The sequence below is a fragment of the Monodelphis domestica genome, chromosome 3 (assembly GCF_027887165.1).
Source record: "Monodelphis domestica isolate mMonDom1 chromosome 3, mMonDom1.pri, whole genome shotgun sequence".
In the NCBI taxonomy this organism is placed as follows: domain Eukaryota; kingdom Metazoa; phylum Chordata; class Mammalia; order Didelphimorphia; family Didelphidae; genus Monodelphis; species Monodelphis domestica.
In genome coordinates, this window is record NC_077229.1 from 72,562,352 (window position 1) to 72,590,243 (window position 27,892).

Sequence of the window (27,892 nt, forward strand, 5' to 3'; positions counted from 1 at the left end):
GGAAATGGGGAGAAATCCACCCAATTTGCCTACAGCCATGTTTTGCCCTTTCTTTTGCTAAGCTTGGTTTCTTTTCTTCCTTTTTTGTTGCTGATAAAGAATATACATGCAATCTCTGGCATTCAATTTCCTCTATAAAATGAGGAGGTTGAATTAAATAAACAATCTCTACAGTCCCTTCCAAAACAGATTGTTCTGAGATTCTAGGCCAGGGCTACAGCCTGGGCTTTAGAACCCAGTTCTCCTGACTCCCCAATTCAGAATTCTTTCCAGTGTACCCTTGATGTTTATAATGATAACTCTAAATCATCAAAACACTTGATTCTGCTGCTGTTAAAGAAGGGGTGTCTGTGTCTGTGTGTATGTATAAACCTTCAATTATCTGAAAGTCTCAAGTTTCTATACCCTCATGTAATAAGGGTCAAGGATGATTGGAGTTTTAAAATATTTTAAATTTTTATTTGAAATAGCAAAACTATTGCCAGAATTATTTTGAGGTCTGTTTGAAAAGCTGTGGGAACTGGATGGTTGGCCAGTTTCTCCCCAGGAATCTGGCAGGTATGATCAGGAACCAGGTGGAGAAAGGTTGACTAATAGATTGCCAATTTGGCCTATAATAGGTTTCATTTCACCCACACATGAAACAATTTTAAAGTCAAACTCAGGTAGGCTGTAAAGAAGCTCTTTTAGGACCTTTCAGCCTATGGAAGGCAGGTCCCATGCTGTGATCAGAGTTGTTCCCATGAGTTAGCCAAAGCCTGTCTTCCTCTACAAAGCCTTCCCTTAGCAACTTTATCTTCCATCATCTACTTGCTACTGTATTGCTGCTCAGTTTTGGAAGGGTCCTTAGGACACAGAACATCAGTCCTGAGAGGTTCCTTAGAAGGCCTCTGGACCAGCCCCCTTACTTTGCCAATGACTGAGGCCCTGATGTATTCGTCCTGGAGCTATGCTGTGGGTGTCCGCACTGGATGCTTAGTCTCTGTGAACTGAGGGGAATGCACAGCCCTGGAGCTTCCATACAATCCTGACCTTTGTTCTTCTTTTCCTGAAGTCCATGCTGAGGGATGCCCAAGAAGTTCCAGGGCGAGAACACCAAGTCGGCCGCTGCCCGAGCAAGAAAGGCTGAGGCCAAAGCAGCAGCTGATGCCAAGCGGCAGCAGGAACTGGAGGATGCCTATTGGAAGGATGATGACAAACACGTCATGAGGAAGGAGCAGAGGAAGGTCTGTGATGAAGGAGATAATGACCATATTCAAACCTTGCACTTTCTGGTGTTGTTTATCTTCCCTAAACCCCATCCCATCTGTAGTCTGATTTTGGTTAAAGGAATTGGGGATATTTAGTCTGATGAAGAGAAGATATAGGCCAGATGTGATCACTGATGACATTTCTGAATAGGTGTCTTGGAACAGAGGGAATAGAGTTCTTTGCTTTGGACTTCAAAGTGCAGAACTAGGAAGAGGACAAGGAATAACAAAGTCAGATTGCTGTTGGGTATAAGGAAGAACTTTCTAACCATCAGAACTGTCTAGCACTGGATTGAGCTGCCCCCAGAGTGAATGAAATCCCTATGACAAGAAAAAGCCAGATGGCTCCTTTCTGAGAATGTTGTAGATGGTATTTGTGCTTCAGATCTGATACTCCCTAAACTACAAACTCTTTAAAATGGCCTTATTTGCCATAGAAGGGACTGCTTCTTTCATTCTCTCTTCTCCAGCTATCAAAAATTTTATTTCCCACCTCATCAGTCAATAGTCTTGAAGCATTATTGTTTACCAGTGGCTGAGGATATAAAAATGGTAGAAAGTTCCCTGGAACCAGCAGTCAGGGATTAGGGTAGGGGTCCATTCTAGCTGGGAAGACAGGATAGAGAAGATAGATAGATAGATAGATAGATAGATAGATAGATAGATAGATAGATAGATAGATAGATAGATAGATCAGTGTCATCACACTTGCTCCATGTCTTTCCAGATCTCTTCCAATGTGAAGTGGCCTTTCTCATCTGCACTAACAATATTTTAACCATCTTCTACTTTCAAATTATATCTTGTGTGTATGTAATATATATGTAATACATATACACATATAAGTATCAGAGTGAGAAAGAGATTTCGGAACATGGGATATTAGAAATAAACCCTATATACTAAAAACATAGATTATTAAAATTGGATGGCTCTTAAGGTCTAGTACAGCTTCTTCATTGCCCATCACATCTCCAGGAGAATGAGATCTCCTTGAGCACAGGAACTATTTAGTTTCTGTCTTTGTATCCCCAGAGTACAGTGTTTTACGTGTAGTAAATTCTTAATAAATATTTTTTGAATTTGTTTAATTCCCTCTGGTCCAAAATCATTCTCACACACACTCTCTCTCAAGCCTATGATAGAATTAAGACCAATTGATCATCTATCCTCGCCATGGGGAACCCCCTGAATCCTGAAATTAACAGGAATACATTGGAATAACTCTGAAGGTTAGGATGGTCTTTTCTGACAGTCCAAAATCTGCTTATTATTCCTCATTTTCTGCTCTTTTGGAACAAATATGACAAATTAAATCTTTTATCGATAGAACATCCTTTCAGATACATAAAGACTCTCCCAAGTCTCCCCTTTGACAGTTTCTGGATTCTTCTCAGACAATTTCGAACTTTGGCCAGAAGATGGCAGGAGAGGACTAATGTGGGTCCCCTACTTGGCACTAAATTTGACTGTTGTGTCTCTGGGGGAAGGAAGCTGCCACCAATTCTCCTTTCTATTCTGATGTGTGACATTGGCCCATATGACATTGACATTGATGGACCAGCCCAGCTCTCACTTCCCCACTTGAGGAAAATCATTTTAGGGTTCGGTGGAGCTTAGCACAGTGCAGGCGGGTGGGCTCAACTTCTGCATTATGAGACAAACAGCACATGATAAGGATGAAGTCTTAGAGATTGGGAAGTTAATGCCTGAAGGCAATACAGTGGAGAGTTAATGGACTGATTCCTGTCACTGAGACATTGCTGTTTATTTGGCACTTATTTCTGCTCTCATTTTGGAAGCCCTCAAATGAATGTCTGATTTCCTTGGAGAGCTACATGCACATCTTTTGAACTAACATGACATTCTAAACCCCTCTTCATTTTTATATTATAATCTATATCCTATTTAGATATTAATATCAATCTAGATCGGACCTTAAAACAGGAACATAGAACATCAGAATCAGAGGGAATGAATGTTCTAGAGCTTTTTAGTCTTTAGCTTCTTGCTAGAAACTTATAATCTAGCAGAGAAAATAAGGGAGAATCTCTAGGAATACTACTACTATACTCCAGGGTCAGATATAAGAGCAGCAGAGGGATGGATATGTTCGGAGGGTTCAAAGAAGGAAGAGGTTGCTTATGGCTTGGAGATCTGAGAAAACTTCCTGGAAAACATTCTGTTCTGTGGTTCCTTCCAGCCCTGGCATTGCTCTGAACTAAGGTCTCTGACTCTGAGTCCAAGGAAATCAGACATTCATTTCAGGATCTCTAGAATAAGAGCAGGGATGAACAATACTCCAGACTTGATTCCTTTCCCCACAACTGAGTATTTTACCCAAGCCTTGAGGGGTGGATAAGATTTAAAGATAGACATATTAGGGGAGAAGGTATTCTGGTTATGAGGGTGTATGACCTAAACCAAGGCACTAAGGTAGGAAGAGACAGAATAGATTCAGGGGATTTCTAATACTTGGTTTTGAAACTATGCTCTGTGTCACTTCAAGCAAGGGCCTTTTTACGTCTCAGGGCCTCTTTTTTTCTTGTCTCTCAAATGGGAGGGTTGATTATTCAGTCCTGCCTAGCTCCAAATATTTGGTAAGACCCAAGGATTATGGTTTAATGGGAGTGTGGAGTGGGTGAAGGGGCAATAGTGATGTGAGAAAGGATGAAAGAGGCAGCATGTGACAGGGTTCCAGGATTTGAATCCTAGTTCTGCTCCTTGCTGCCTATGGGAACTTTAATGAATCATCACCCCCTGCCCTTCCCCCATCTGTTTCTTTATCTGTAAAATGAGGGTGTTGAATTCAATGAGCTCTAAGGTCTCTTACAACTTTAAATTATGTGATCCTTTAAATGTAGGTTCAGGGGGCAGCTGGGTAGCTCAGTTGATTGAGAGCCAGGCCTAGAGACAGGAGGTCCTAGATTCAAATCTGGCCTCAGCCACTTCCCAGCTGTGTGACCCTGGGCAAGTCACTTTACACCCCATTGCCTAGCCCTTACCACTCTTCTGCCTTGGAGCCAATATGGTATTTACTATAAGACGGAAGGTAAGGGTTTAAAAAAATAACTAAATAAATGTAGGTTCATCTGAGAATATGGCAAGCCTTATTTATTAAGAACTCTTGCTATCTTGTCCTAGAATCAATACTAGGTATTGGTTCGAAGGCAAAAGAGTGGCAAGGATTAGGCAGTTGCATGATCTTTGCCCAGGGTCACACAGCTATTAAGTGTTTAAGGGCAGATTTGAACCCAGGACCTCCCTTCTCTAGACCTGGCTTTCAATCCACAGAACCTCTAGCTGTCCCCCTTATATATTAAGTTAAGGAGTTTCCACATTTTCCATAGCTAATAGAGAGCCATCAAAGGGTTCTGAGTTGAGAGCTTAGACATTAGAAACATTTCCCCTATCTGAGGGGCTCTTAACCAGAGATCCATGAACTTAGTTTTTTAATTTCTTGATAAATGCATCACTATAAGTGGTTTCCTTTATAATCCTATGCATTTTGTCATACACATTTAAGAACCTTTTTCTAGAAAGGGATCTATAGATTTCACCAGAATGCCAAAAGAGTCAGATGACAGAAGAAGAAAAAATAAGAACCCCTGCTCTAGCTCAAGTCTGTTGGATTGTTTGGAGGGGAGAGAGAAGGATAATAGTGAGACCAGAATCCATCCTCTCTGACTTGGTCTATTGGTTAGCTTTACTAACTGGTCTCTCTATTCAGTCTTTTCCCCTCCAGTTATTTCTGCTAAGGCTACCAGAGTGAAGTCTCTTGCCCTGTTTAGAAAGGCTCTCCATTGTCCACAAGAGTGTTCACACTACACAGGCCCCTCAGGGCTCTTGGTACCAACCACTTTTTCCTACTCTGTACTCACACACCCCAGCTTTTTTCAGACACCTAATGCTTTAACTAAAAGACAATTCATTCTTCTCTAAATGTGCCACCCAAGTTTTCTCACCTCCACACCTTTGCTCAAGGCATTCAATAAATGTTAAATGAGGGAATGAAACTTGATACTCTTTGGGGGCTTCTTAGGACCACAGGTGCCTTGATGCCTTTTAAATTTCAGGTCATCCAGCTGAGGATAACTTAACACTGGCATGGTTCATGAAAGAACAGACTCAAGAAATATCTTTGACCACTGAATTACAAAGCTGATGGTGGTGGTGGTGATGACAGTGACAGGGTCAGTGATGACAACATTCATCCAGAATCAGAAGTCAAGAACCTTTGGTTTCTGATCTCCTACCACCACCACCACCACCACCACCACCACCACCACCCTCTCCTCATAGGTATGTTGATTTAGAAACAGAGCCAGACTTCCTGGCCTTCAGTTTTCAGATACTCTTAAATAGAACCAAGTAGGAAGGCATAGACATCTGATTTCCCCAAAAGAGAGTCTATTTTTAGAAAAGCATGATTACTCTTAGGGCAGGGATTCTTAAATTTTTTGTATTGTGGATCCCTTTGGCAGTCTGGTCAAAGTTTTGGACCACTTCTCAGAATAAGGTTTTTAAATGCATAACATACTAGGATTAAGATTAGTGAAAATTAAAAAGTAATTTCTCTTCCCTTCCATGGTCCAAAATCTGTCCATTGATCCCCCAAGTTAAGAATCCCTAAGACCTTAAATGTTGCTGCTTTAACTTATCAGAGTCTACATTTCTTTTAAAATAGTTCCAGCTTAGAATCCAAGAACCAGAGATCTTAGAAGGGACTTTAGAGAGATCATCCAGGTCAGCTATTGCCTGGATACTGCTGGTAGTGGGGAGTTCACTCGATACCCCATATCAATTTCTGTTCTACTCTTTCTACATTCTACCTATAGGATATCAGAGAGGATCTCAGAATATAGAACATAGGATAAGCACCAGGAAGGGTGTTCTATGTAAGAACTCCTCAGTTTTGTACAGTTTTATTTGTTAGGAAGTTTTTTCTTATGTTAGTTCAAATCTGCCTCCTTGTAACTTCTCTCTACCTCCTCTAATAAATCTTCATTCTGCCCTCGAGGCCACATAGACCCAGGCCACCTTTCTAGATTATAAAGTTCTTCAGATATCTGAAATTAGGTGTCTTCAAAGACCAAGAGTCTAGGGAAGAAGTTTCTCACAATTAAGAAACTCCTCCTCTAACCATCATCTCTTATTCAGATTCAACAGTCCCCAATTCCTTCAGCCAGTCATTATATGGCATGATTTTGAGACCTTCTTCTCTATCCTAGTTGCCTTCCCTAGAGTGGAAGCAGCTTATGGTCTCTTGGAGAGGAGGAGAGGAGTTGCAGGGTAGGGTAGGGAAGGTGAGATTGGCTTAGTAATCAATACTTTCCTGGATCTGTGATGTCATTGGTGCAGATTTTCCTTCCATCGTTGCAGAGCACAATGTCCATGCCTTCCCACATAATCCTGAAAGCTTGCTATGTAATTCATGGAATCCCTGAGTTTCCAAGTTGGAGGGAGTCTCAATGATTAATCTAGCCCACAGCTACAAAATAACTCCACAACAGACCTGACAAGTGCTCCTCCAGTGAGGGGTAACTCACTACCTTCCCAAGGTAGTCCATTCCTCTGGCAGCCCTTCTCTCATCCAGACTAAATTATGACCAGATTAGCATTTGGTCTTTCACCATCCTGATCCCCCTTCTTACCAGGTGGTCCAGCTTATCACTGCCCTCCCTAAAATTAGACAATTAGACTATAGGTAAAGGAGAAGGAAACTCTCTTCCTTTTTCCTGGAAACCATGTTGTGCTCAATCACCTAAAGGCTATCAGTCACATCCCACCGCTGTTCAACACTGAGCTTCCTCACAGTCTATCTTTGACCCTTTTACAGACTGCTGACTCACTCCCATCTTGTGTCAGAGGTCATTTTTTTGAACCCAAGTGTAAGACTTGAAGTTTAAAGGGATAAATGTAACATTAATTGAGTCTTAGCCTTAGATCTTTTAGAGTCCTGATTCTGTCTTCTTGGCTGCCAGGTTTTCCATCCTGTTTTGTGTCATCTACAGACCTGATCAGATCTGCCATCTGTGCCTACATTGGAGTTATTGCTTCATTTCAACCATCTCTTATTATGCACCAGCTCTGTGAGAGGCCTTTACCTGGGCACTTGGACAGTTTGCCTTGGAGATGTAACCTATAAAAAGAGAGTGACTTACTCTTTGAAGCAGAGAGAGTATGGGACTTATAGTTGGAAAGAGCCAAGTTCAAACTGCATTTATTGACTGGGTGACCTTGGGCAAGTCACCAGCCAATTCTCAGCCTAAGCTTCCTCAGCTAGAGAATAATCTTACCTCCCTTTCAGGGTTATTGTGAGGTTTAATTTAGACATCATACATAAAGTGCTACATCAGTGCTAGCTATTATACTTACTAATAAATAAATTCAGGATAATTTGAGGGAAAAGGAGAATGCTCATGACTAATTAGGAAAGATTTCCCTGAGAGGATAGCACCTCTCAGTCCTTCACTTTTTCTTGGGTACCAGTGTAGCATGCTGGCTAGCCATCTGTCAGCTGTCACCACAAAACCACCCTACCTCCTTCTCCAGTCATGCATTTCCTGGGATAAATTGCATGCCACTTGCAAATAAACTTCTTTTGTTTGTACCTTGTTTGATCGTCTCTCAGTATCCCTCTTCTTTCTCTCTCCCAGAAAGCCACCTCTTAAAAAGAAAGAATTTTTTTTAGAGGAAGAAGGAAAAAAATGTCATCAAAAGTGATAAAACACATTTAAAATATTCTGACATTACATGCATTGTGAACCCCCACCTCTGCAAAGAAGTGGAAGGGAAGTGTCTTCTCATTGCTTTTCTTTGGGACCAGGTATATTCTTTGTCATTTTGCAACCTTCCATTCTGATTGTTTTGTGGTAGTTGGTTTTTTTATTGATATCACTCTGTATCTGTTCATCGCTATTCTTGCTTCTCTGTATTCATCATATTCTTACAGCCCAGGAATATTCTGTTAAATCCATGTTGCCATTTGTTTAGCCATTCTCCAACTAATGATCATTTACCTTGTTTCTAGCTCTTGGCTACCACAATTGCTGCTGTAACTACTGTGGCATATACACAACCTCTCTTTCTGTCACTGACCTTGGTGTGCCTGGTCAAGTAGTCAGCTCCCTGTTTTACAGAGGAGAAAGAGGAGTCTTGGGGGTAAAATTATTTGCCCAAGATCACACATCCAGTAATTGGCAGAACCAGCACTAGATCCCAGGTCTCAAGACAAGTCAATAATAGGCTATATTCCATTCCCTATGCTATGATAGTGTGAAATCTTTGCATTCTGCCCAGAAGCTTGGAGCCTCCCTTCCCTTCCCACTGGAGACTGCTAAGGTTTGCAGTTGAGGTGGGGGGAAGGGGTCTCACCTGAGCTTGAGTGTGATGGAGCAGCAGCCTGGCTCTGGCCAGAGGCCTCTAGGGGAAGGGAAGGAAGGAAGAGAGGCAGAGGCAGCCAAGCTTCAAGAATGTTAATGAGTCAATACCCCAGTCACTGGGCAAGGACAAAGCTCTGCACAAGCATGCTAGGGCATCCAACCATGCAGAATGACCAGGCCAGAGAGAGGACTTCTCTTGCTCCTGTTCTAGAAGCCACAGAGCCCATTTGGTATCTCCCTAACCCTTTTTTTTTTGCCCCCTTGAAAGGGGAGTGTCTAAGGGTCTGAGCAGCCTTTCCCTGGCCTGACTATGCTGTTACTTCTTTCCTCTGAAAGTCCTTGGACTTGATAGACGCTGATGGAGCAAGACCATCCTGCTATCAGGAGCTTGCGCAATTGAGAAACACAGGACAGACGTTTATGTGATTTTGGATATGGAGAAGATTTCTTCAGAGGCTGTGACCTCTGATCTCTAAGGTCCCTTCTTACACTACAGTTCTGTAACCTTTCTACCAGCCAGAGCTATTGAGTAATGGAAGGAGGAGATTGCTATTACAGTTAGTCAGAAGAAGCTAGCTGACCATTTGAAGGGCAGCAAGCACTGAATTGGAAATTAGATGACCTTTCAAATCCCATTTCAGCCATTTGTCATCTGAGTGACCTTGGGCCTTGGGGCCTTTCTGGAGCATAAAGTAGTTTAGAGATTTGTCAATTTTAGGGCTAGAAGGGGCCTTAAGATGGTCTGGTTCAACCCTCTCATTTTGTACACAAGGGGAGTGGGCTCCTGTTGCCAAATAGTGGCAGAACTGAATCTTTGACCTCAGGTCCTTCAGAATTCCTGGATGCTCTCTAAGGCCTCACCCAGCTCTCAGTCTGTCATCATTGATTTCTGCAACAAGCAGCCTCCCAGCTCTGAGATTCATGATTGGGTCTTATGGCAAAAACAGATGTTGATTATTTCAGCCCCTTTTCTTTCTCCTTTTTTACTTTCTTCTTATCCTTTCCTGTGTGAACATTGCTCCTAGGTCTTTATCTCTTTTGTTATTGTTAAATCTTGCTGTGCTAGTTTTGTTGATAATCTCAGGCACTCAGTTTTAAATCTATCATCATTGACCCCTTTCATAGTTTTTAATCTTACAGTTGTTCAAGAATTTTTAAGATCATCTAAAATGACCACACTGAGGTGAATTCTTTATTTGTCTGCCTTTGGGTGGGACTAGAGGATGGGGAGGGAATAAGAATTGTCTGTAATTTCTGAAAACAGAAGTTCTTAACCTGGGCCAAGTTCATGAATCTCTGTTGTGTTTTGGTTTTATTAATGTTTTGGTAACTATATTTCAATGTAATTGGTTTCCTTTGTAATCCTATATATTTTATTCTATGCATTTAAACATATTATTCTGAAAAAGAGGTCTACAAGCTTCATCATATTGCCATAAGGGATCCATGGCACAAAAGAGGTTACAAATCCCTGTTCTAAAATATAATAATAATAAAACATCTATATAGTGTGATAAAGTTTATAAAGCCCTCTCTACCTTTATTTCCTGTTTGGATCTGAGCAACCTCCTTCCAAAGAAGGAAAAGCAGGCTAGAGAAAAGGAACTTGCTTACAGTAGGTTATTTACTAACTGTTGAATTGACCAAAGTCACACATGAAGTTGAGTTTGTGGCAGAGCTGGGATTGGAAGGAAGGTTTCCTGTCCTCAGGTTTGGTGTTGATCTGCTATCTGAATAGCTATGGTTTACTGGACTTGAGTGTCAGTATTTGTATATTCACTTCCCATCTCCCAACAAGAAACCTGCCATGCAATTATGACTACAACTTCAGGGGACTAAGAAAATACCTGAGCCCTAGGACTTTTCTGGGGTTTGGTCACTTGGGTCCTAGCAACCCAGAGACTGGCAAGACCAGCTACTCTCACTGCTTCCAATAGTGTCTAGACTCCTATTTTCTTAGTCCATCTGAAAAATTAGGCACACGCATGGTGTGGTTATGCCAGGCAGCTGTTCCCATTCATGTAAACCCTCCCCAAGAGGCCACTCCAACTAATGTGCCGTTAACTTTGGGGTGGGGGCAGGGGGTTAGAAGAACTGGAGTGTTGGAGTAAAAAGTGGAGGTTCTATAGACTAACTGTCCTCTGTCTTCTACTGCTTCTCAAACAGAAGAGTTATGATTAAAGAGCAGACTTCTAGATTTTAAAAAATAACAGTACCACAAGGGAAACATACTTTGTGACCTTGGGCAAGGCCTTTCCCTTCTTTGGGCATAGTTTCCTCATAAAATGAGGAGATTTGGCTTCATGTTCTTAAGGACTCCCTCCCAGTTCTGATATTTTGTATTCTAAGGGCCCTTCCAAATCTTTATAGTCTGTATCCTCAAGTCCCTCTCTGCTATATAGCTTTTTGCATTCTTTGGTTTCTCCCAACCATAATATTGTGTGAGTCTAACCTTTATACCCAAATGGCTCTTGTAGTCTGAATTCCAGTGCTGCTAGCTACTGATCTTCCCATTTCATAGATGGAGAAATTCATCCACTGAATAACTGGTAGTTGATGAGAAGCTACAGCTAGAAACCTGGCCTCTGGGACTGTTCTGGTGGTCAGCCACTGGCCATGCCACATATAAAGGTGCTTTGAGATTCATGTCACCACAATGTAGATATTATAGAAGATTCTCCCTGCTAATGCTGGGGCACATGGCTCCAGAGAGTTGGCTAACTTAGTCAGGGTGATGTCGTGCTTCTCCTTCAGAGCCTGAAGAAAACTCAGGCAGAAGGTTAAATTAAACCAGGTCGCCTCCCTCCCTGCTGAGCAGAAGTGACACTCATTTTGCTTTTCTCTCTGAGCTGATGATGTTGCTGTGAATCTGTTGCTGTCAGATATATTTAAAACCATCAGGCCATCCTGCCCAGGAAATTCTCAGAGGAGGGAATGCCTTTTTTGTTCATTCAACAGCCTGCCCATAAAATGGAATTATGACCCTCTCAAATGCACTGGTTGGAAATGGAATTGCTGAGCTGTTAATGTGGGGGGTGGGGGGTGGAAAGAGATGATGGCTTTGGGGCTGGGGAGGAAGTGCAGGAGGCCCTTTCTGATTTATTCTCAGCAAACACAATAAGTACACTATAAATAAGTCAGTGACTTTGCTGCTTGCCCTGTTGGGAGTGGGGGGGGGGGGGGGGAATAGATGATTTACAGCCTAAATAGGGGGATGCAAATCCTGCCTGTGCTACGGCAAAGCTCAGCCTGACTCACGTTGAGCAGCCAAGGCCCATTTCGTTAGAAGTTATAGATTTGACTTTTCCCTAGTGATGCTCATGACTCTTGTCTCTATCAGAGCTCCCATCCTCTTTGGGCACCCCAGTACCTCAGAACCCAGAGAGCTTGGCTCTACCACAGGCTAAGCTAGTTTCAAGTAGTCCTGCATATAGTCCACCTATCAAAAGAACTGGCCCTCAAGATGAAAACAACCTTGACTGTGCTTTGCAAGGTGGAGTGGAAAGACAGGGAGATCTTGGGTGTCTTCCTGGCTTTGTCACTGACTTACCTGGTCATTCGGTCAAGCCCCTTCTCTCTGGTCTTCAGTTTTCCCATCTACAAAACTGTCCATGCTCTTGACATCTGGTGTCCTAAAGCCACTTCTTCCCCCACCCCCCACCCCCAACTCTGATATTCTGTGTTCTAAGGTCTCTCCCAGCTCTGACTTTCTAGGTTCTAAAAGCCCTCCCAGCCCTTACATGTTATCCTCCTTTCTTTTTGGTTTTTATCATGTTTGGGAATTAAATCCCTTCTTTCTTAATAGGATATATCATCCCATATGATGAGCAGGGATCTGTGATAAGCTAGTTTTATAGTTCTACTTTTCAGCTTTTTTTCATTCAAGAGATACAGGAGGGTATGTGAAGAATGAGCAAGGAATCAATTTATGCTCTTTCTCAAGGTTGGTGAAATTTTTATAGGATATACATAGTTCATGTAAAAATTCAGACATTAGAAGGGGGAAAAAAAAGGATCCTTAATAGGAAATAGGAAGGGAATTTCCTTTCTTTCTGCTGTCCTTATGCCAATGATTAGGCCCATTTCTTTTCTAATACTTCAGCTTAGGGTAGGAGAATGAAACCTGCACTGCTGTCCCCATTGACCTCCTGTTTAGCCAAAGCATAAATGGCTAGATGCTCAAACATGTAGTCAATGTGTAAGAAACTTAGTTCCCCTGTAACCTTTATTCTGTGGATACCCAGAGTGAGCCAATCAGGGAGCTCTCCACTCAGTTGATTGTTCTGTTGTTTAAAAAAAAAAGTTTTCTTGCAGCTCCCTTTTGTTCTCCAGGGATCCAGCTCAGAATTCTCTCTTTGCTCCCTTACTCCATTCCTGGCTGCCTGCCTGTCCACAGATGCAGTACCCTCTTCCCTTGCCAGTCTCCATCAGCAGGCATTTTCTGTGGCTGCTCTCCTGGGAAGGCCTGATGCAATAACCCAAGTGCTGGCCTTGCAAAGAGCCACCTAGAACAGTGCTAAGAATGTTCAGCCAGAAAGGAAGGGCTTCTCTCCCATGTGCTTTTTCTTCCAAAGGGCTATGTGGTTTCCATTGAAATATTCTCATTAGGAGCTGTGATTCTGCCATGTCTGTTATCAGCTGTTGGACACCATATTTACAGGGTTACATGCTTTCCTTAGAGCACCATTGGCTGATATGCACCCAAATCCTCCAAGCCCACCCTGTGGTTCAGTCACCTGAGACGAAGCCAAGGTCGGGTGTCGGAAAATCATTGGAAGGCCTCTGGCTGTCCAAGACTTAAATTATTTGCACAGAGTAAAAATCTTCATCTCCACCCTTATGGATTCATAGATAGGGATAATGGAGTACAACTGGAGCACAGACTCTGGAACCCCAAGACATGGGTTCAAATATCCCTTCTAACTTTCCCCATCATTGTGCCTTGGAACAGGCCCCCCTGAACTTCACTTATTTCCCTCATCTGTAAAAAGATGAGGTTGGTCTAGATGTCCTCCGAGATCCCTCTTCACTCTAGCATCCTGTAATTCATTAGTACCTAGAACATGGAATAGCAGAGCTGAAATCAATCACATGAAGTATGCGTCCCATTTTACCAATGAGGAAACTGAGGCAAAGATTAAGTGATTTGCCCAGGATCACACAGCTAGGAAGTGAGGCAGGATTTGAATTCAATTTTCTGTGCTCCAAGGCTGAACTCTTACTACCACTGCCTCTACAAGTGTTCATGAAGCCCCCACTATCTGAAGGCACTGGGGACACAATGAAGAAGACAGACCCTAGATGCAAGGAGTTACTGTATTAGCAGGAACCTTCTGCTTCATGTCATGTATTCCCCTTGTTTTGTAGATGAAGAAAGCCATGCCCAGGCCAAGGAAGTGATTTGCCCAAGGTCATACTGAGTTTAATGACATGAGGTTAGGTCTCATGGCTCGTGGCTTCCATACCAGGGTTCTTAACATTGTACAATACTGACTCTTATTGCAAAAAGGTTCAGAAAAGAGCATTCCTGCCTTTCAGATTTGAACCTTGGGGACTATGACCTTTAGTGCTGATGAAGAATGAAGAACAGAAGATCTCGACGTTGTTAACTGAGTGGACAAGTCAGCCCGGAAGGGCCCCTTTCATTCCCTGTGAGAAAGAGCAAGCATGTGTTGTGATCAGGGCAGGTGTCAGGCAGTAGCCTGGGCCAGGAAATGAGATCCAGCTCATTCTGTGCTGGCAAAGAAGCCTTGATGTCTTGCTTCCCTGGTGTCTTTGTAAATAAACAATGAGTGTCCTTGGGGAAACAGCTCTTGAACAGATGGTTGGGTGAGGCTGGGTTGGGGAGGTGGGAGGCTTAAAAAAGAAGTCATTGTAAACACATGGTCTGCTTTTCTGCAAATCTTAGGTCCTTCTCTTCTCCAAAGATTGAGGCTAGTTTCAAAGGATGGACATGCTTATTTTGTTCTTCCTGTAACAAAGGAGAGCCCTCTGCCTTTGTTTCCTGCTCAGTGGTTTCTGGGAGGAGATTGAGGGGTTTAGGCTGACTGCATATCTTAGTGTTGAAGCAACCTCTTCATTTGACAGATGGAGAGACTAAGCCTCACAGGGCTGATTACTTGCCCAAGGTCACATGGTTAGGATTCAGGCCTCAGCCTCCTGGCTCCTGGTCCAGAACCCTTTCCCATGTTCTCATGCTGCCTCCTTTTTGACATGTGGGGAAGTGAGGTGCTTAGTCATGGACTAGTCTTATAAGACTCCAATGTTGTTGACTCAGAAGACAACTTGATTCTTTTCCATGGCTTTTGTTTCTGCTCATGGTGCCATCATCTTCCAGTTACCCAAGCTTGTAATCTTAGTGTACCAGGACACTACATGTAACCTTCTTAGTAAATAGCATTTAAAATAGTCAAGCTAGCTATTGCCTCCTTTTCCCTTTTCCCCCTGGACCTGGAATCAGGAAGACCTGAATTCAGATCCAGCATCAGGCACTTCCTTGCTGCATGCCTCTGGGCAAATCAATTCATCTCTGTCTTGGTTTTCTCATCTGTAAAATACAAGCAATGAAGGCACTTCCCCTAAGGGTAGTTGTGAGGATCAAATGACAAAAGATGTAAATAGTAAGGGGCAGTTAGGTGACTCAGTGAATAGGGAACCAGGCATGGGGATAAGAGGTCCTGTGCTCAAATTTGGCCTCAGATACTTCCTAGCTGTGTGACCCTGGACAAGTCACTTTACCCCCATTACCTAGCCCTTACCAATCTGTCTTGGAATCAATACTTAGTATCAATTTTAAGACAGAAAGTAAGAGTTTATTTGAGGGGGGGGATATAAAATACTTTGCAAATCTTAAAGTTCTAAATAAATCCTAACTATTATTATTATTATTAATTATCAGCATCATTATTATTATTATAATTCTCTTCCTCAGGCTAAGTTTCCTTATTTCCTTCAGCCGGTGGCCATCCTGAACACCTTCTTGAGGAAACTTTTCAGCATATCTGCATCCTTCCTAAAATGTGGTTAGACCAAGGCAGGGAGAGTAGGACTATCATCTCCCTAGTCCTGGGCACTATTCATCTGTAACTCATGGATTCTAAGGAACATAAGTGTTTTTGGCTGCTTTGTTCTACTTTTGACCCAGATTGAGCCTACTGTCCACCAAAAACCCCCTAATCTGTTGTCTGACCATACCTCTCCCATCTTTTATCTGTGATACTCATTTTATAAGCTCATGTAGAAGTTCACATTTAACCCTATTAAATTCCATCATAGCAGATCTGGCCTACTGTTTTAGTCTGTCAGGACCTCATTGAGGTGTGATTGTCTCCCAACACTCTGTGTCATCTGCAGACCTAGCAGACATGGGCATCTGTGACTTCAGTGTTGAATGGACTCCAGAACCACTCCACCAGAGATCTCCATGCAAGCTGAGTCACTAAGCATTGGTCATTCTTTGGTCATTTAACTAGTTGTGAATGGGCAACCTAGTGGTCATCCTCACTGCTGTAAGGGTAAATTTCACACTGCTCCTCCTTCCTTCCCTCTTTGCCTCCTGCCTACCCACCTTGTTTCAGGCACTCATTACCTCTCACCTAGACCATCACAGTAGCTTCCTGGGTAGTGTCCCTGTGTCTTCCTACTCCAGTCCATTTTCAATTCAGCTGTCAAAGTGATCCACAATGCATGTCTGAACATCACTTCTCTCCATTCAATCAACTCTCAGGCCTCCAGGATCAAAATAAAGCTTTTCAAGCCTTCCTCTACTTGACCCCTTCCTACCGTTCCAGGCTTCTACCTTCCCTCCTCATAACTCCACCATCTGCTACACTGATCATCTTGTTCCTTGTTCAATACACTTGTCTCCTGACTCCAGGTGTTGTCATCAGGCATGCCTTCTCGTCTCTTCGTCTTGACTTCCCTTGCTTTCTTCAAGCCCTAGCTAACTCTTGTACCTGCCCCGAGAGGTTTCCACCTCTGGTTTCCCCTTTAAGATCTTGTTTGCATGCTGTCTCCCTCACTGGACTGTGAGCCCCTTGAGGACAGGGACTCTTGGCTTTCTTTGTATCCCTAGTGCTTAGCGGCCATGGTGGGCATTAATAGGTGCTTACTGATTTCACATCGATCTTCGAGCCGATTTCTCTTCATCTTGTTTGCAAGGGTGCGTGAAAGTTATCCACTGCTCCCTAAGTATGGTCATCAGATCAGTCATCAAGCATTCATTAAACAACCACTAAGAGCCATTTGCTTCTACGATCTGGACATATAAGGACAAAAAAATGAACCGATTTCTGCTCTCTGGAGTGTCAGTTCTACTCCACCCCCAAAAATGCTGTAGGCCCTGACCACCCTCCTGGTAAGCAAGAGTCCGTATAGCAGAGGAAGTTGAGAGAGGAAGAGGCTCCATTCTCTTCCAAATAGCCCTGAGAAAAAACAATTGAGAGTCTCTGTGGAACAGTAATCATTTAGCTTTAATCACTGCCTTCCAGGTGGACTGTTCCTTTCTGGGCCTTATCTCCCAAGCATGAGAACAAGCTTAGAGAGTGGGCAGACAGGTCTGAGGCCCTCATGCCTGATGTGTCCCAGGCAAAATAGGGGGGCCTCAGCCACTCTGGTCTGCTTGTTTTGACAAATCTGCTCTTGAGATCACTTACCAACTGGCAAAGTCTGTGAGAGGAGCTGAAGGTGGCTGGCAAAGACGGAGCTCTCCCTTGGCTCTGAGTGGCGCCACAGACTCCCAGGCTTAAGGCCAATCACAAATCTTGGCTTTATAAGTTAGCTGCAGCATTTTCTCCTAAAAGGCTTTGGTCATGACTAGGGGTGAACCTCATTAGAGAGAAGGGCAGGAAAGTCCAATGGGTTTAGAAAGGATGGTGCAATGGTAGTAACATTACCTCTGTACTCAGAGGGTCTGAATTCAAATCCTGTCACTGCCTTAGACAAGTCACTTAACTAAATCAGAAGACCTCCGAGGTCATCTCTAGATCTGATTCTAGGCCCAGGATCCTACTTTACTATTCTCAGAATGCATACTGAAAACTAAGTGTATTTATGCTTAGAACTGCTGCAACAAAATATTAATAATAAGGAAATGGGTCTTGATCAATAGCACATATTAAACCCAGTGGAATTGCGCATCAGATAAGGGACGGGATAGAAGGAACATAAGTCTTGTAACCATGGAAAATTATTCTAAATCATCTAATTAAATAAAAATTAAAAAAAAAACAACTGCTGCAATGTCTCCCTAATCTTCCCACTTTGAGTCCTTCCTCGGCAGGCTTCCCCCCCCCAAATCCAGCTCTGATCATCTCTCCTTTGCTTGACCCCTGCTCATGGCCCCTTCCAATTATCACTGAAGCCTTTCCTGATTTTAACCTCCTTTCCCTTTCTAAACCTATCTCCTGTCCAGCTTCAGACTGTATGACTTTAGTAGCTGTATGACTTTGGACAAGTTACCCAATGCCTATCTGCTTCAATTGTCTCATCAGTAAAATTGGGATAATAATGGCACCTACCTCCTAAGAATGTTGTAAGGCTCAAATTAGATAATATTTGTAAAGCACTTTGCAAACCTTAAAGCCAGACTATGAAAATCTAGCTACTATATAAGGCAGCTGGGGGACACAGTGAATATAAAGCTCTGAAGCCAGAATCTGAAAGACCTATGTTCAAATCCAGCCTCACTTAACTTGCTGTGTGACCCTGAGCAGATCACCTAATTTCAGTTGCAAAATGGGCATAGCAATAGCACCTAGTCCCTCATGTTGTGAAGATCAAATGAGATATAATTGCAAAAGTGCTTTATAAAAGCAAAAGCACTAGGGGCAACTGGGTGGTTCGGTGGATTGAGTGTCAGGCCTAGAGACAAATAGAAATACAAATAGAAAGTGGTGGATTTGAAGTCAGATGGTCCCAAAAAGGAAGAAAAACATTTTTTGACCCTCTCTTGTTTAAAAAAAATAATTGGTAGCAGCATGTTCCAATTCTTTTTTTTTTTTTTTTAATTTTAAAACCCTTACCTTCCCTCAATACTGTGTATTGGCTCCAAGGCAGAAGAGTGGTAAGGGCTAGGCAATGGGGGTCAAGTGACTTGCCCAGGGTCACACAGCTGGGAAGTATCTGAGGCCAGATTTGAACCCAGGACCTCCTGTCTCTAGGCCTGGCTCTCAAATCCACTGAGCTATCCAGCTGCCCCCCATGTTCTAATTCTTAAATAATTTTATGGACTAGAAATTTATGTCATAAATTTATTTGAAACTTTTCTTCATAACTTCTTCCTATTGGTCCTAGAAGAGTTCTCAGTCCCAAATCTAATCAAACCAAGCCTCGTCTGTCGGGTAGGGAAGGGGGGGGGGGGGGGGGCGGGATCCTAGATCAAACATTTATTTTTCATTTAACAGATTATTCTAGGATGCTTACAATGTACAAGCTTTTGTGACACAGAGATGAGTACAGCATCATCCCTCAAATTGCCTACATTTTCTGTTTGTTTCTTTCTTCTTCATCCCATTCCCTCACCTGTTCCTCATGTTACTTCATGAGAAGAGGGTAATATTAGACTCCATTTTTCATCTCCTGACACTGACTTGCTAGGTTGGCTATCCCCCAGGACCCTCTCTCAAGCTCAGAATTTCAGAGTTGGTAGGTAACTCAGAGGCCATCTATCCCAGCCATGGAAATGAAGAATGACTTCTACCTTTCCTAATGTCTCCCAGCTGATAATACCTGCCCTCCCTAACCCAAATTTCTTTTCTAGTATATAACTAAGTTCTATATGTTTTAATTATTTAATATATTTTTGTATTATATTTACATTCCATCTCACTAGAATGTAAGTTCCTTGGGAGTTTGAGTAGGGATTGTTTCATTCATTGTACTTGTATCACCAGTGCCGGAAACTGGCACATTGTAGTCACTTGATGCTTACTTATTGACTGATCAACCTCCAATGTGTTTTTCCTTCCTTTGCTTGAACACTTGCAGTGATGGGGAACCTATTGCCTCTCTCTTCAATTTATTTTAATTAACAATCAGTTTACATGCTTGCTCTCTCTCCCTCTCCCCCTCCCTCTCTCCCCCCCCCTCTGTCTCTGTCTTCCTCTCTCTCTCTCTTTCTCTCTCTCTCTCTCTGTCTCTTCCCCCCCTCACACTCACTCACTCACTCACTCACACACACACACACACACACACACACACACACACACACACACACAGCACAAAGAACCCATTTAACAATCATGCAAAGTCAAGTGAAACAAATTCCTGCATTAATGATGTCTATCTGTATTCCGACTCCATCAGCTCTCTTTCAGGGGGTGGGTAGCATTATGACTCCTCAGAAGTCACGGCTGGTCATGGCATCAAACTTCTTAAATTTTTCAAAATTGTATTTGCAAGACAATTGTGTTGTTATAGAAATTGTTCTGGTTTTGCTCCAGCTTCATTCTGTATCAGTGAATAGAACACTGACTTGGTTTCTCTGAAACAATTCCCTCCTTCCCTCTCTAAAAGCACAGCACTGTTACATAGTTGCATTCACATATCCTAGTTTGTGCAGCCCTCCCTAGCCCCAGGCTCCACTCAGTCTTTAATTCTTTACCACCCAAAAAAAGAGCTACTCTAAGTATTTTTTATCCCTGCAGGTCCTTTCCTCCTTCTGTGATCTCTTTGGGATATTAGACCCCTTAGTGTTACAGAGTGATAGCATTGTCATCTTGGATGGCCTTAATAGTTAGAAAGTTTTCTTATTTCCATTGTTCCCAAGTCTGCTACCCACTAATCCTAGTTCTAACCTCCAGGCCAGTACATTCCACTTCCCCATGACAACACACTTCACATAGTCTCTGGACCCCACCCACATCCTCTTCCTTGACCTGATGCTCCCGTGCCATGGTTTTCCATGTCCCTCTGTACATTCTCTAACTGGTCACTGGCCTTTCTAAAATGCCTCACCTAGTAAGTCTGAGCTTAGGACACTAGGCGTGGTCTGGTAGCAATCAAGCATCCTGGGAATAACCAGGCCTCTCTTTCTCTTCCCACAGGAGGAGAAGGAGAAACGCCGTCTGGAGCAACTGGAACGAAAGAAAGAGTTGCAAAGGCTGCTAGAAGAAGAAGACTCCAAGCTGAAGGGAAAGTCCCCCAAGCCCCTGACCCCAGGCAAAGTGACTCGGGCCCAGATAGAGGAGACACTCCGCAGAGATCAACAGCAGAAGGAGAATGAGGAAACAGGTGGGTTCTTGGGTCTCCTGGGAGAAAGCAAAGGAGAGTCTCCCTCTCCCTCTTATCTCCTCCTCAAGCCCATGTTTTGGTTGGGACATGATCTTCCTGGGCCCATTGCCCCCATGTTGGGCAAATCATTCAGTCAACATGCATTTTTTAAAGCACCTACTATGTACTGGTGCTGTGTTAAATGCTGGGGATACAAAGAAAAATTAGACTGTCCCTGCTCTCCAGCTTTAGCTCCCAGCCTGATGGGTGAGACAGCATGTGAACAACCATGTATAAACAAGCTAGAGACCAGACAAATTGGAGATAATCCACAGAGGGAAGGCACTGGCATGAAGGGTGAGATCGGAAAGGCTTTCTTCCTATAAGCTAGGACTTGAAGCCAGGAGGCAGAGGAGGGAGAATATTCCAGGGATGGGAGCAGCCAGTGCAAATGCCCAGAATCAGGAGATAGAGGGTCGCATTCAAGGCACCGCCAAGTGTCCAGGGTCACTGGATCCCAGAATCACAAGGGGCATGTCCAAACTGGGCTGGCTCCTGGGAGACACAAACTAACACAGAATGAGGAGTTCATAAAGTCATAAGCAATTCAGAGTCTAGCCAGCTCTATCATTTGATAGAAAAGGAAACTAAGACCTAGAGAGGGAGAGGGTTTGCCCAAAGTCATGCAGCTAGGAAGCTGCAGAGCCTGATCTGAACCAGGTTCTTTTGCTGATTCCAAATTCATTTCTCCTTCCACTGAACCAGACTGCTTCCCTATCCTAGAAGCCATAGGACCATCAAGGGTTCTGGCTGCAAAGTTTTCCCAGAAGAGCCAGGCCACAGAAACTTGTACAGCTGCCCCTCTAGAGATTGGGCAGCAACAGATCCTAAGTGTCCCAGGCCCCTAACAGGCTCTAACATACCTGATGTGGGCCACCAGAGCAGCTTTCCTCCCCACCTGGCCCACTAGAAAGTCCAAATCTCTGCCTGAACCTTGCCTGGAATACAGGCTGCTTGGCTTGGGACAAGCTGTTCCTATAGCTCTGATGCTGGCTTCCAGGGCAGCACTGCCTCCAGCACTGAGACTGGCAAGGCCAGGGTCCCAGAAGGGAAGGTGGTCAATGCGGGCAGAGAGCCTTGCAGATTAAGTGCACTTAGCTTCAAATCCAAGTCTCTCATACACCCACCTCTTGGAGAGGGACACAGCTTAGTCACTTTTATTTCAGCTCAGCAAGCATTTAAGTGTGTATCTCATGCCAAGTACTGTGCTAGGACCTGAGGCCATGTCCCTGACATCCTTGGAGCTCAGAGGGGTGGCGGAGCACCAACAACCAAGGGCTTTGGAAAAGACCCATCCTGTGTTCCCAGGCTTAGCCTAAGATCTTCCAGCCTCACTGCTATGGGGACATTCTGGTCCACATGCCCACCCCCACAATGCAGTTCTCCTCTTGTTTCCCCCCACTGAAATTCTCTCTCTCCATCCATTCTTCCTGACAGTGGAGAAACCAAAAAGTCACCTTGAAGTACCCTTGGAGGAGAATGTCAACCGCCGAGTCCCCGAGGATGGGAGCGTAGAAGCCAGAACGATCGAGGATGCCATAGCTGTCCTCAGGTGCCCAGTTGGCTTCCATGGGGCATGGGGAAGGGAGGGGGTACAGAGGCGGAGCAGTGTATAAGGGTGGGATAGAAGTTACTTTCTTGTTTCCAAGGACTGGTGGGAAATGGCTGCCTGCACTTGGCTGACTCCCTACAGTGCTTGGGAGGATGGAGCTGGTGGGGCCCCTTCCTCCTGGACTCCTAGGTTCTCACCTCCTATCTCCTGCCACATCTCCCTTCCAGTGTTAATGATGACTCTGACCGGCATCCTGAGCGCCGCATGAAAGCTGCTTTTACTGCCTTTGAGGAGCTGCACCTGCCAAGACTGAAGAAGGAGAACCCCAACATGCGCTTATCCCAGCTAAAACAGCTGCTGAAGAAGGAGTGGATGAGGTCCCCTGACAACCCTATGAACCAGCGGACCATGGCCTACAATGCCCAGAAATAGAACTTGGGAAATGGAGACAGGCAGGGGAGGAGAGGGGACCCATATTAGTCTGGACCACTGGGTCTCAGGCCCTGAAATCAGGGTTGGGGGGGGTGGTGGGGAGAAGAGCCCCAGAGAGAACCGGTGGGATTTTTTAAAAACCCATTTCCCTCCCCTGTTCTCAGCACTACTGATTAAAAGAGGAGTCACCACCTGGCCAAGGTTCCTACTCTCTGACCTTTCCTGCTGCCTCCCTGGGAACAAGGCCCTGCCCTTCTCTAACTTCAGGGAAGAAGGGTCCCCATCCCAGCTAACCTGAGCCAGCATGGCAGCACTGGTCAATTCTTTTCTGTCTTTCTGTGTCTCTCTCCCTTCTTCCCTCCCTCTCTTTGCCTTTCTCTTTCCAGCCCACCCACCCCCCATTTTTGGGGGGTGGGTGGGAGTATATGGCTTTTCCTTTTATCCAATGGGTTCCAAAACTTTGCATCAATTTCTTAGGCCTCACTGCCTTTAACAAGGCCAGGCAGGGGCCCATCTTCCTCTCTTCCCCAAAGTAAACAAGAAGGATGCACCTATCCCAGGTAATCATCTTAAGGAGAATCTCTCCCTGAATTGGGGGGTGGATCCTAGTTCTCCCTCTCCCTACTTCATCTTTGAACTTCCTGCTGAAGGGGCTAAGGGGCCTAGAGACTTAGGCATTTATCACTGGCCTCCCCTCCTCTTTTGCTTTTTCTGTCTTGAGAACTGAGTAGTCACCACAGCATTGTCAGTTGAACACCTGCTTCCCCTTATGAGACCCCTCCAAGCTAGCTGGATGAACCAGTTACCAGCACGCCCCATGTCCCCTTCACTCTAGTCATCTGCTTTCCACAGGGTTTCTGCCAACTTTCTCATGTGCCCAATTCCTTCTGAGTAGGTTTAGTAGCAGGTGAGGTGGCCTCCAAGGAGCTAGGGTAACTGGCTTCATTGTGGGATTTGTTTATACCCACTGGGGGTTGTGGCCAACAAACCTGAACTACTCTAGCCAATAAAAGATTTGCAGGTGGTATTTTTATTTATTTTTTTAATCAGTGATTTTAACTTCATTTAACTCCCACTCCAATATCAGTAGCCAGAGGCTGAAAATCCTAGAGATACAGAACTCCTTCAGTTCCTGGTTCTTAGAAGCACAGGGCTCACTGACTACTTTTCCCTTTTCCCTCCCATCTCCCCACTAAAACCTAAGGGGCATGGTCCTGGGTATAGCCAAATGGCCACCACTAGCAAGGCTCCTTGGGATAGCCAAGCCTCTAATTGTCTTGTCCTGCTTTCTCTTTCTAGATATGCTCTAGGTACCAGCCTGCTCCCATCAAGGGCTTTCTCCTTACTCAAGGGCTTGGTGTGTATATTTGAGGCTGTAGAAGTGTATATCACTCATGGCTGCTGCCTCTAAAAAGCATTTGCACTTTTTGACCGGAGAGTTTTTCAGGGAGGGAAGCATCAGAGTCTCGCCCTTCTTTCCCTAGGGACCCTTGTGCAAGGTCACCTCTAGCCCTGGCCATGGAAGGACACTAGGGCACTGAGCAAACAGTAAAGATAGGGTGACAAACACTATGCATACCCCCCCCCCAGGCTCCATGTTGCCTCTTTCTGTGCCCATTTTCTTCCCCTCATCTTAGGTACAGAAATGTGTATTGGGGGGGGGGGGGGGGTTAACTTGCAGATATTAAATACCACTAAAGGACAAGGCTGAAGCCTCTCCACCTTGGTAGCAGGAAAGTTCCCTGTTGGCTCACCCTGGGAAGAACTTAAGCTGTTTGGGAGATTTGGGGTATGAGGGCTTAACCCGGAAAGAATTGGAGAATTTGGAGCAAACATTCTGCTTCCCAGATTGAGGAAGGAACTAGAGGGTCCCCAGGGGAAGCTCTGAGCCTCCATGAAGGGAAAGATGAGGGGAGTCTTCTTCATACCCAGAATATTTCTTGTCCTTTCCTTGAGGAAATCCTATCCAGTGTGCAAGGGCCACCCCCCCGCAAGTTCTCTACCCTATACCCCAGGAAGAAGTAAACTACATCCACAGCATCACGTCTGCCCATCTTGTGATTCTTATTCTGCCCTCTGTTATTATAGTTATTCCAAGACCCTGTCTTTCCCCAGCTAGTTTGTGAGCTCCCCTGAGAGTTCCCAGTGATATTCCACCCGTCTCTGCCTTCCCAGAGCAGGTCCCTGCACACAGTAGGCACTCAGTGTTCAATCCATTCATTAAATAAACAGAACTGGGTCCCAACCTTTGTCTCTCTAACTTGTGTAGGTGTCTGGTTATCTGTGTCCCATTTTGACCTGTTGCATAACAGTTGAACCCCTAAAAAGTCTTGATTCTGCAAGAGCTGATGTGAGCATCAGATTTCAGGCAAGGCAATTGCAAGAGCAACACATACAGCCTATCCTATCTCCCACTCCCACTGGGGAGGTGGGGGTGGGGGTGGGAGTGTATGGCTTTTGCTTTCATCCACAGTGATAGAGGGCCATGGAGGATGACCTAATGTCTGTAATAGAGTGGATTCTAGTGTATCCCTCTGTGACCTTGGGCAAAAGACGGTTCCAGAGGCAGCTAGCTGATGGTCCAGGGCAGCCCTTGGTGAACTTTTTAGAGATCTGTGCCTAGGCTGCCTGTAAGCCTCCTGCATTACTCTAGGCTAGACAGAAGTGCTCACATTGGGCGGCTGGGCAGGGCATGTGAGCTTCCTCTGGAGGCACAGTGAAGAGGGGGGACAGCAGCCCCCCTCAGCACGCCAGTCCAGGGCATAGAGTGATGGGGTCTTACTACTAGAAGCCCCCAGTTAAAAGTCACTTAGCTGTGCCCCAGTTTCCTCACTTGTAAAAGGGGGATAATGGCACCTCTATTTCAGAATTAATACATCATAATAGGTGCTGTGTAAGTGCCTATTTATTCTCTTACCTTCTCTGAAACTCGGTTTCCGCTCGCAGGAAGGCAGATACTTCCCTCACTGTCTTTGTACCTCAGGGTCCTTAATAGGCACCTAATGAATGGCAGATTGATTTGGAGACATCAGGGTGGTGCAATGGATAGAACTGTGGAAACAGATCAAGGATGACCTAAGTTCAACTTCTGCCCTCAAACACTTATGATTTGGGTGACCCTGGGCAAGTCCCTTTGGTGCTGCCTCCCTTTCTTAATTATAAAATAGGGATGGATAATAAAAGCACCTGCCCCAGGGGTCGTTGTGAGATTAAAGTGAGACATTAATTGGAGTCGAGGTCTCTCCGACCCCGACCCTTACCGCATGTTGGCGGAGGAAGCTACGGGAAAGGCTTTTGGGGGAGTCCTGAGAAGGCTCATGGCAGCAGCAATAGCACGAGTTGCCCCGCCCCCTCCCCGCGCACTGCGGCATCCTCGAGCGGAATCCCCGGCTGGCGCGCATGCGCCGCCCGAATTGGGGAATCCCTACACACACACCCCTCTCCGCAGTCCATCGGCGGAGGCGGTTGGGGGAACCGGCTCAAACCAGAGCAACGATGAATTATTGATCCCTGTGGGTGGGGGTTGGGGTGCTGCGAAGTGAGCTTAAGGAAAAGCCAGGCAACCCCTTTCGTCTCTGCAGGCCTACCCGTTGCCATGACGATGGGGCGCCGCTGGGCGAGCGGGGGCGGCTGCAGCCGGGGAAAGCCAGGCTCATAGGGCGCCTGCGCGAGGCGTTCGGCTCACAAGCCGGGGCTTCCCCTCGTGCGGGGCTGACCGGGGAGGGGGGATGGGCGGGGAGGGACCGCAGTGACGTGATGGGGACTGCGGGGCTCCGAGGGCCAACAGGGAGAGGGGAGACAGAGAGGAGGGAGAGATCCAGGGACAAAGGAAGGGGAGACATAGCGCGGGGCAGGGTGGGGGACACACACACACACACATAAGGTTAGGAAGGGGGTACCTGGGGCTGAAGGGAAAAGAGTAACGGAGGAGGAAACGGGGAGTGGGCGGAGACGTGGGGAGATACGAGACTGGAGTGGAATAAGCATCGGGATGAAGAGAGGAGAGGGAGACTGGGAGCAGAGAAGAGGGAAACAAGAAGGAAGGAGATAGAAGGACAAAGAAAAGGATGCAGAAGGGTGGTCCAGGGATGGAGGAGCAGGAGACTTGAGGGAGAGGCCTAAGAATGGATCAGGAGAATAGGGATGCTCCAGGGGGGCCAGCTTTGCAGGAGGGGGAGACACGAGGATTCATGGCCCTACATGTGCGTCGGGGGACGTCTGGCAAGGGAAAGGACTTTGGGAGAGCCCAAACCGGAGGGACCCTCCGCGGCAGTAGCGCCAGCTGCCCCTCCCCCCAGCCCACCCCCGCACTGCGGCATCCTCCGCGCGGAATCCCCGGGCCCACGCGCATGCGCCGCCCACAGGCCGGGGAATTCCCCCACCCCACCTCCTTACCCTATTCGGACGGTCCTGGGAGGGGGGGAAGGGAGTGGAGGGGGGGGAGGAAGGAACCAGCTTAAACCGGAGCAGGGATAAATTATTGATTTGCTGAAAGGAGAAGACCGAGGGAACAGGAGAAGGGATGGGGAGGGGCGAGGGGGCTCTCTCTCTTTCCTTTTAAGATCCCCGCCTCCCCACCGAGGTTCATCCCGGTGGGGCTGCCCGTTGTCATGACGACCTGGCGCCTCGGCTGACTGGCTGCGGGGGCGGCTGCCCGGCTGCTCCGGGGAAGCCAGGCGCGCTCGGCGCTTGCGCGAGGGCCCAGGGCTCACTAGCCGGGGCTTCCCTTCCTGCGTGCGCGGACCCGCAGGTGCGGGAGGAGGGGCGGGGAGCGTGGCTGAAGATGCAGCCGGGATTGCGGAGCCCCCCTCCCCCCACGGCTGCGCAAGGACCCGGGCGGGGTGGGGCGGGGGTACAATGGGTACCTAAGTCTAAAGTTAGGATTGTTGAGGACCTCTTGGTCCGAAGTCTCCTGTGGGGCATTCCCCAGGAACGTACTGTTAATGACAGCCACGTGGATGGAAGGCTGGAGGTGAGCAGCTGGCCAGAGAGACAGGCTGAGG

At 45.6% G+C, this 27,892-nt stretch overlaps 1 protein-coding gene and 1 long non-coding RNA gene across 4 annotated transcripts; one reads left to right on the plus strand and one right to left on the minus strand.

Moving 5' to 3' along the window:
* Positions 1-437: 437 nt before the first annotated feature.
* On the minus strand, positions 438-27,583 carry LOC103098434 (uncharacterized). 3 transcript variants are annotated; one of them, XR_465920.3, is made up of 4 exons: positions 27,285-27,583; positions 25,807-25,940; positions 7,865-7,919; positions 438-1,455 (listed from the first exon to the last, which is right to left on the minus strand). It is a non-coding gene; the product is annotated as an uncharacterized LOC103098434 (long non-coding RNA). The 3 variants fall into 3 exon arrangements; XR_001629390.2 differs by lacking the exon at positions 27,285-27,583 and adding an exon at positions 26,477-26,568; XR_001629389.2 differs by lacking the exon at positions 27,285-27,583 and adding an exon at positions 26,326-26,465.
* CCDC124 (coiled-coil domain containing 124) lies at positions 1,068-25,134 on the plus strand. The gene is made up of 4 exons (XM_001364510.4): positions 1,068-1,226; positions 20,680-20,866; positions 22,343-22,457; positions 22,685-25,134. Exons 1-4 carry the CDS (start codon positions 1,068-1,070, stop codon positions 22,887-22,889), a joined length of 666 nt encoding a protein of 221 aa, XP_001364547.2. The 3' UTR covers positions 22,890-25,134.
* Positions 27,584-27,892: the final 309 nt, after the last annotated feature.

Bases quoted from the DNA above. Each gene is read 5' to 3' on its own strand.
- CCDC124 (XM_001364510.4), top strand. From the start codon at position 1,068: ATGCCCAAGAAGTTCCAGGGCGAGAACACCAAGTCGGCCGCTGCCCGA. The intron at 1,227-20,679 runs GTCTGTGATGAA...CTCTTCCCACAG, and splicing joins TGAGGAAGGAGCAGAGGAAG to GAGGAGAAGGAGAAACGCCG. The intron at 22,458-22,684 runs GTGCCCAGTTGG...TCTCCCTTCCAG, and splicing joins GATGCCATAGCTGTCCTCAG to TGTTAATGATGACTCTGACC.